Genomic DNA, 9,112 nt, shown 5'->3' with positions numbered 1-9,112 from the left:
AAGGAAGGTAAAAAGAAAGGTGAAGCATGCTTTCAGTTTCAACCACACAAGAAGGGTAGGAGAGAAAAGCCGTGGCCGGGTGAGTCTTTTACTGTCCCAAGAATAGGTCCCTGGGAAGAAAGAGTTTTGGAAGGCGCTGGCTCTTCTGGAAGCCACAATTAGTATCTGTGGAATTTTTGGTGAGCAGAAGTGAGGGAGAGGGTGGAGAGGGATGAGAGAAGAAACTAGAAGATGCTTGCAGTCTTTAGAAACAGAAAGGCAAGTACAGAAAGGAACTGTGGCTTTAGAAGTAGCCTGCTGTCATTTTGCAATCTTAAACTCTTACTTACCTGTTGAAAGTCTGACCGAGGGTACAGAATTGGCACAGGAGGAGCACTAGCAGCAGTGGTTCCTAAATGAAATGGGCTATTTCTGTTTTATTACTTTATTAATCATTACTTTATTAATCAGAGTTAAATAAACATGTGACATAAGAGGATGATCTCTGCTTTCCAGGGACTAATGTGGAAATGGTAAACTCAGTCTTCAAGCCACTCCATGCACATGTATGGGGACTATTGAGGGAAACAAGGACAGTGATACAGTAAAAAAAGGGATTACGCAACTGTGAGGGGGGGAACATTTCACTGATGAAATCTAAATGAGGTCGCTTTCTGTTGATGACATGAGAGGACTATGAGGCTGTTTTCATGATGTGAGAAATCTTTGTGCTCCAAACAGACAAGGTCCTGACGGAGAAGAGAAAGCTGTTAATCCGTTCTTTGGATGAAGGTACAATAAATGGCTTACTGGGTGAATTATTCGAGACAAGGGTGCTGAATCAGGAAGAGATAGAGATAGTAAAATGTAAAAATGCTACAGTTATGGATAAGGCCCGAGCTTTGCTTGACTCTGTTATTCTGAAAGGGGCTCCGGCATGCCAAATTTGTGTCACATACATTTGTGAAGAAGACAGTCACCTGGCAGGGACACTGCGACTCTCAGCAGGTAAGGGTCAGTGACTCACACTCAAGTTCACCTAGGGCCTGTCATTGTGCCTACCATGTGATGTCTTTACTAGTCATGCATGTTAAGTTGCAGAAAACTTTCGTATCTCCGCCTTCAGGCAATATTTCTGTAGCAGGGCCCTATTGCATGTCCCTTGACTCTCCTTTGTTTCTGTTCCTTCATCCTCAGTGGCCCTCTTCTGATTAAAGCTCATTTCCTGTTTTGAGTATGTGGTAGCTAATTTCCTGAAGGTCATGAGAACTATCTAAAAAGCTTCACACTGTATGTTCCACTGTTATTGGCGAGGCACAATATTTATTGATTGATTTAATATTTTTGAGTCCTGGGTGTACCCAGGCACTTATATAGTTGTCTGACATGAAGTTTTAAGGTCTGTAATTAAATATGTTTTATAACTTATCTCCAAAATTTTGCCCTCCAAGAAGAATAAATTATATTTCAAAAGTGGCAATATACTCAGAGAATACATTGAATGATTATGAAAAAGTAAGGATTTCAAGTTGGCTCTTTCCTCCAGTTGCCTCCTTGCATTTTCTTTTGAGTAACATCACCCACTTGCCTGTTATCAGGCTGGGGATCATGCTGTGAGCCCTGGACTGCCTCCATTTGTGGCCCCCTTAGGGCCCAATACAGTGCACAGGAAATGAGCTGGCCCATTCTGGTGATCCCTTGGACCTACCACATGGTGAGGATGAGAGTTCTGGTGGACTCCTAGTCACTGGTCTCTGTGGTACTTTCCAAAGTCACTTCAGAGGCAGATGTTCTTTCAAAGTAAAAGCCTTTTTGTTTTGTTTTGTTTTGTTTTGTTTTGTTTTCTAAGGGTTGGGGGAGGCTTATCCCTGTCTAAGCAGATAAGGGACAAGTTTATGTTTTCATTTATGTGTGATAAATGTAATATTTTTCTGACAATGCCTCTTTCATTTTATACCCCCCACCACTCTCTAAATTAAAGAACATATTGAACATTATTTAATGTCATTCAGTTAGGGTTGTGGGAGGAATCTTTAGTGGGGAGTGTTGTAAGCATTAGGGTAAAGTTTTTCAGAGGTACTAAGTGACTATTTCAATATTCTTCTTCTCTTTCTAGGTCCAACATCTGGAAATCACCTTACTACAGAATATTCTCGACTAGTACTTCCTTCCTAGTTAATGCTGTTTTTAAAGAAAGAGCATTATTTGAACCCCGGCTTCCATGACATTAATGTTGTAGGATGAACCACAGTTAAAGGGGCTATGGAGAATTCCATAGAGTGATCATGTAATTTTCTTTTTGTAATTTATTCTGATTTTGTAGCAACTGTCCAAACAGCTTCACTATCTATGTTTACATTAAAATTTGAAACCTGTATCTCAAATCCTGATTACCCAAATAAGTATCAAACTTCATTACTTAAGCCTACTGGAACATTCCCTCACATCTCCCAGAGACAAACTTATCTAACCAATATCAGAGCCGAACATGCCATTCTTCCCCACCCTGCTTCTCATCCAGTTTTGTGTCACTCGGTTGTTGGTGTCACCATCACCAGTTGTTCATACCAGGAACTTGAAACTCATCTTGGCCCCTTTCCTCTCATGCACCTCCAATATTCAAGCCACGGCCAAGTTTTATGCTTTTTTTCCTCAAATTTGGAACTGTCTTTCTATTTCTTCTTCTATTTTATTAAAAACCCCTATTCATCAAGGGACCTCTTAAAATAAAAGAAACTTGTATTTAAAAGCAATTTAGAGGCAAGAAATGCTAATTTTTTCTGCCAAGTTCAGGTTTTACTCTATTGAATTTATTAAGGTTGATTAACTCATGAATGTTTTCTTAAATGTTTTACAGCATGGGACACTCACTATATAAACAAACACTGCATTTTCACTAAGAAAAATTACCTGAAACATAACCCATATACCTCTATTTAGTTTTTTATGTTGTGTTCATTCTTCTTTCTGAAGAAACCAAACATTTATTCTATCAAATTATTATTTTATAGTTTTCTCCAATATATCCATTCCAATTAGTTCTTCCCCAAGTCAACACACTTCATGCTGCCTTTATTTATCTAACTAATTGTATAGCAGTTTCTCAAACTTGTTTTCAAAATTAAATATTATTTTCTTGACATAATAGTTTCTAAAAGATACTCCACAAATCTAGAAAACTCATTTATATCTTGAAACAAAGATTACATTAAGTTCTTTAACAAGTATATCACATTGTCGGATGGTGTTGTACTTGTGATGAAATAAAAGCCTCAAGGATTTTCTCACGTAAACTCTGTGAAAACATTTCCTCATATATCTGTGTAGTCAATGTTAAGTGCTATAAATCCATCTAGTGTGCACTTTGATTTTAGCATTTATCATTCTGGTTCATATATTTAATTATCTCCTTCTTCCATATGTATACATAGTAGGAAGAGATCCTGAAGGACAGGACAAAGGTTCATTAACAAAATATTCCTAGTGCTTACTACCATGTCTATTAAGTAAATAAATAAAAAGATAAATATATTTCTTAAAGATTTTTAGTAGATTTAATTAAGGCCCCTCTCATTAAATTTTATTCTGTGGTTCAAATCTTTTGAAATACATTTATATTCTAATTATTTTATCTCACACATTTGACTGTTTTCTGAGCGTTTTTTTTCATGCATGGCATTGAAAAGCTTTCTTTCTACATTTTTTTTTCTGAAATACTTGTAAAAATACTGATCCTGAAATATGAAAGGAGAGCCCTGTTTTGCACACCTGGAAATCTCTGACTGGAAATGTACTCCATTAGCAGTGAAATTACTTCGCGGTGAAAGATCAGGATTTTCTTCCTAAGAATGCATTTCCACTTTTGTGATTTCATCCTTAGGTGAGGCTGTAAGAAACACAAAGTGAAACAAAGAGGGATGCCAATGTTCATGATGTTCTTTGACTCTTGCAGCTCCTCAGGCAGTGCCAGTGTGGGGCAACCCTGCTATGCCTACATCCTCAGGCTCAGGAAGAAGCGTCAAGCTTTGCTCCCTAGACGAAGCTAAAAGGATATGGAAAGAAAAGTCAACAGAGGTGCCATGCTCAGAACACAAGGTTAGAGTGGGGTGAAAGATATATTTGAGGCGATTTTGAAATGCAGTGGCTTTTTATTAGAGTTGTTCGCAATGGAGAATTGTACTTCTGCTTCCTTTACACACACACACAAAAATTCCTTTATCCTAGAATCCCAGGTTTATAGAAAGAGTTCCTAAATAGATCCAATTCCTGGATAAATAACATCAACAAAGGCAGCTACTGAATGTTCACTAAGAGTGGGCAGTATTCTAGGCATTTTGTACGTGATAATAAATAATGTTTAACATTAAAAATAATCCATTTTAGAGAGATCTAGAAGCTGAGACATGGGGTTGTTAAATATTCTGCCCAAAGAAAAACAATAAAAAATTAGAGCAATCAGTTTTAGAATTCAGTCATTCTTGCTTTAGAGCTTGTGCATTTTTCAAAATCTCACCTATCAAGAACAATGAAGTCAGTAGCTCACCTGCCATCTGGGCCTTTGCAGTTTCTATGCCTATTCTCCAAGTAGCACTCAATTCCGTTCCACATTTTCAATGTATAGTCGATGGGATTTCGTATCCTGATAGGTCTAAGAAAGGGAAAACGGTCATAAACTTAGCAGGTGAATATTAAGTTACAGAGAATAAGGCTACTAATCCAAACTGCATTTCCTACAGATTTATCCAATAATGGACAAGTCAAGTCGCACACGTCTTGCTCTCATTATCTGCAATGAAGAGTTTGACAGTCTTTCTAAAAGAACGGGAGCTGAGGTTGACATCATAGGCATAACGATGCTGCTACAAAATCTGGGGTACAAGGTAGATGTGAAAAGAAATCTCACTGATTTGTTAAGGTCTGTTATACCATAGAGACAACGGTCACGCCCTTTGTGTAACTAAATAATATTAGAAAGCTTGGTTGTAGGACCAAGGAATATAATCTTTTGATTATCTAAAATATAAACTTCCCATGAGAGGGTGCTGTATGCTACATGTTCTCTTGAAACATCAGAGTCATTCAGCACGAGCCTGGTTTAACGTAGTGGTGAATTTTTTTTTTTAACTCAGTAATGCCACGTTCTCTCTACAAGACAACTCTGAAAGACTTCCTACAACATCTTCCTCCACCTTTCTCAAAATTAAGACTGAAAGTTTTTTTGGCATTCCATTGTTTGTCATGAAATTCCTTAAAAAAAAGTTTCAGTACGGGTCTCTGAAAATATATCGTTACCTACTCCAGGAGATTTTGAGGATGATGCTATTAAGAAAGCCCACATAGAAAAGGATTTTATTGCTCTCTACTCTTCCACATCAGGTAACAGGTTTCTTCTACACAGAACATCTTTGTGGGGGTTATCAATGCAAAAGTTCACAACCACCCACTAGAGGGCAGATACGTGTGTGGAACTTTAGATAAGATTTTTGAACACAAACTAAAGCTTTATTCCAAGTTATACACACAATTCCCTTTATCCGCAAAGAGCAAGTAAGCACTTCTTTTGACTGAGTTAGTAAATAATGAACTCTGTTGCAAAATATTTTAGAACTGTGAGCGATAACAGATAATTAAATGGAAGGCGATCTGTGCTGTAGTACATTAGAGTCTGATTCTACATAGAAAAGGTCCGCCATGTTGAAATCATTCAATGGACCAATTGGGCCCGACATCAAGTATTCACAGAAGGGTAAGAGCAGGGTTCAGAAAAGTAGAACAGTAAGCGAGGCACTTTGGGCCCCTAAATTAAAATGGATTTTACCTAGAAGCATGAAGTATACAAAGCAGAATACATACGCATTATTCTAAATGTATGCTTTGCAGTAAGAATCTTGCTATTCTTGACTGATCTAGTCATTTAGTACTTTGTAAACTAGCTCCACTAGTTCCTCCCTGGGCTTTCCTTGAATTGCTCACTAATATATATGAATATAAATATCACTTTTTAAGGATTAAATTAATATATGTGAAATATTGCACATGACAGAAAGAAGTACACATTAAAGAACTGGTATTATTTAAAATGTTTTTATTTTAGAACTTAATCCAGTTACTTTTCTTAGCAAGGTTTAAATAAAAATGACTTGAATGCTTTTATCCACAGTGTATGGCAGTTTCCTGAGAGGACTCGCATTGTCTTGGTCATTTCTGGCCCAAAGGCCCTGACTCTGGTCAAGTAGTTAAATTTTCTAAAATAATTTGTACTATGAGATATCTTCTTTCAGAAGAAGTTTGGTTCTATATTGTCTTGAACATGCACTGATGTAGGACTCAATATTTTTTTCAGTGATTTAAAAAAAAAAAAAAAGACAATCACACAAAAAATACATTTCCAGCCTGAGTACATAGAGTAGACTATAACATTAGACAGAACTGTTCTTTAATATCCTTTGGTCCCAGCCTTCCACATGACATTCATGGCTCTCTATATAGCTCTTTGTAAGCCCCTGGCTTCTCATCATCAATCTTGCTTATTTCTGTGTTTTTCTTTTCTTTCACTTTCCTTACTCCTCCTTTCCATATGATTGTCAGAAACTCCAATTTAGTTATTTATAACTCCCATATTAAGCCTAGTTCTACATTCTGCTGTGCAAATCCCAACTATATCATAGTGCTCTCCTGAGGAAAAACAACTATCTACTTCCTTAATTTCACAAAACATTTGCAGAGACACTTGTCTCCACCCTATCTCTTACCTACTTCCTTCAACTAAGATAGCTGTGGTTCTAAATAGAATTTTATTATTAATATACACTTTATGACCATTATATTTGGCTGTAATGTGTCATTAAAGAATGTGTTTGTGATTATACACAGAGCTATTGCTACTGCTTTTCTCTTACTCCTTCTTTTGTATAATTTTCACGTCTTCATTATTTCTGTGTCTACCATGTAATAAATTAATATTGTTTTCTTTAATATTTCTTTTCTTCATAAGAACTTCTTATTCTCCATTATGATGTTATCATCCTTTTATTGACTTTTCCCAGATTTCTACTTTTGTTCTGTTTTGTGATTTTTATGGTTAACTCTTTGGGTGTAAATATCTTACAGTCAATGCTATTAAATTTTAATTAAAATTTTATGTGAAGTACATAAATTGAGATTTTATTAACATAATTACCCTGTATAGACTGAGTATTACATACCCTTAGTTAGCTCAGGCACTAGTGTAGACTCAGATATCTCCTGTGTATGAAATTGTTACCATTCCCCATATAGCTGAGTCTATTACATATCAGAACGGACAATTAACTTAAATCACAGTTAGTAACACCACGTTGGGGATGCACATTTAGATATTTCTTTCTAAAATCCCAATTCCTTCTCTTTACCGCATTCTGCCTTTTTCTAACTCTCTATTAAATTTACGACTGTAACTCTGGGACTGTGTGATGTTAATACCTGCACCATATACAGCACTATTTAGAGTATCAGTAAAAATATACTCACTGAACTTCAAATGTATTTACTAAAAAATACAATGAAGTGTATGGAAAATAGATGAATTCCAAAATATGCCTGGAGCAGAAATACTAGGGTTTCCTGTCTTTCTTCAGGCAAGAGTCAATCTTGAGATTTGAAATGTGCTTTATCAACAGATAATGTTTGTTGGGGACATCCCGCAAAAGGCTGTTTTTATTATGAAACTGGTTGAACATCTGCAAGAATATGCCCATTCCTGTGATGTGGAGGAAATTTTCCACAGGTAGGGCTCTAGTGGATGCTATTTTCATTCTACTTCCCCGAATGCTTGCCTATTGCAATTGGAAGCATAGAAAGTAGATACAGACATGATTATCTTCCAGTAATGCCCTTCTTTCCAAAAAAGTTTTGAAGTTCTTTGGAGAGTGAACAAGCCTGGGAGCCAGTTCCAATCTGTTAAGACCAACAGCCTCAATAAAACAATCATTTAGTTTCACCCACCTCCTGCCCTGTGTCCCTCATGGGTATTGGATCCAACCACAGATTTAAAAAGTCCTGAGGAGAGTGATTCAATGCTTAGATAACCACATGACTATATTTGTTGCAGATACAAGTACTTTTTGTTTTTGTAACTTACTTTGCTATATTTGTTGTAGTCTTTTTGGTCAATAATCTTTTCAGAAAAACAGGTCTCTGGACTGTCCTTTCTCTTTTAGGTTTGACTTTCATTTGAGCAGCCAGATGATAAAGCACAGATGCCCAGCACTGAAAGGGTTACTTCGACAAGATGTTTCTACCTCTTCCCAGGACATTAAAATAAGGAAACTGTATGAATGTCTCTGGGCAGTTATGTGTATATGGTCGGGAGTGTGGGAAGGTTGAGGAAAGTGTACTGAAAGTCCATTTTAGTCAAGGACTCTAGGTCTACAGGTTGAGAATTTTTAATCCAAAAATTTGAACTTTGAAATGTTCTAAAATCCAAAACTGTGTGAGTGCCCACATGATATTCAAAGGAAATGCTTATGGAAGCGTTTCAAATTTTTGTTTTTTGGAATAAGGATGCTAAACTAGTAAGTATAATGCAGATATTCCAATATACAAAAATATCTGAAATTCAAACTACTTCAGGTAGCATGTATTTTGGATAAGGGAAATCAAGCTGTAGCATAATATACAGAAAATACTGAAGTAATGCCTTTCTACTGGTCAGTGCAGAGCATGTTGCTCTTTTCCCAAGGTTTTTCTTTTTTTTCTTTTAGACCCTTTCTGAGGGTCACTTAGAAGTGGCCATAAGTCTATGAAGGCTGACTCTTAGATGTTTCTCCCCTTGACCTCAGCAGGATAAGATTTTAAAATAGTATGTGGCCTTTCCTTTTAAGTTGCATATGTTCCTATTGGTGATATAACTTTATAACTTACATTTCTTTTAGTAAAATTCTCTTTTATGTTTTTTTTTCCCCATAGGAAACCAAGAGTTCCTTCATTCTGTAATGGTTTTTGGAATTATATCTGCTTAATAATAGACTTCTTTGAACATTTTCATAAATCTGATATAAAAGTAAAAATGTGTCCTCAGTTTTATTCCACATTGAAGAAACAAAGGTTGGAAATCAAAGAGAGTACTGAGTTTAGAATGTTAGACTTAATCTAT

General features: G+C 36.2%; 1 protein-coding gene across 1 annotated transcript; it reads left to right on the top strand.

The window, feature by feature from the left end:
- The first annotated feature begins 2,165 nt into the window (after positions 1-2,165).
- LOC126936248 (caspase-1-like) lies at positions 2,166-8,822 on the top strand. Its single transcript, XM_050758818.1, has 5 exons — positions 2,166-2,266; positions 3,932-4,074; positions 4,716-4,859; positions 7,638-7,744; positions 8,178-8,822. Exons 2-5 carry the CDS (start codon positions 3,967-3,969, stop codon positions 8,341-8,343), a joined length of 525 nt encoding a protein of 174 aa, XP_050614775.1. The 5' UTR covers positions 2,166-2,266; positions 3,932-3,966; the 3' UTR covers positions 8,344-8,822.
- The last annotated feature ends 290 nt before the right edge of the window (positions 8,823-9,112 follow it).

The sequence above is a fragment of the Macaca thibetana genome, chromosome 14 (genome assembly GCF_024542745.1).
Source record: "Macaca thibetana thibetana isolate TM-01 chromosome 14, ASM2454274v1, whole genome shotgun sequence".
Taxonomy (NCBI): domain Eukaryota; kingdom Metazoa; phylum Chordata; class Mammalia; order Primates; family Cercopithecidae; genus Macaca; species Macaca thibetana.
This window is presented reverse-complemented; position numbering and strand designations above follow the sequence as displayed.

Coding starts and splice junctions, on each gene's coding strand:
- LOC126936248 (XM_050758818.1), top strand. CDS start 3,967: ATGCCTACATCCTCAGGCTCAGGAAGAAGCGTCAAGCTTTGCTCCCTA. Junction 4,075..4,715: donor TGCCATGCTCAGAACACAAG/GTTAGAGTGGGG, acceptor CATTTCCTACAG/ATTTATCCAATAATGGACAA. Junction 7,745..8,177: donor GTGGAGGAAATTTTCCACAG/GTAGGGCTCTAG, acceptor TTTCTCTTTTAG/GTTTGACTTTCATTTGAGCA.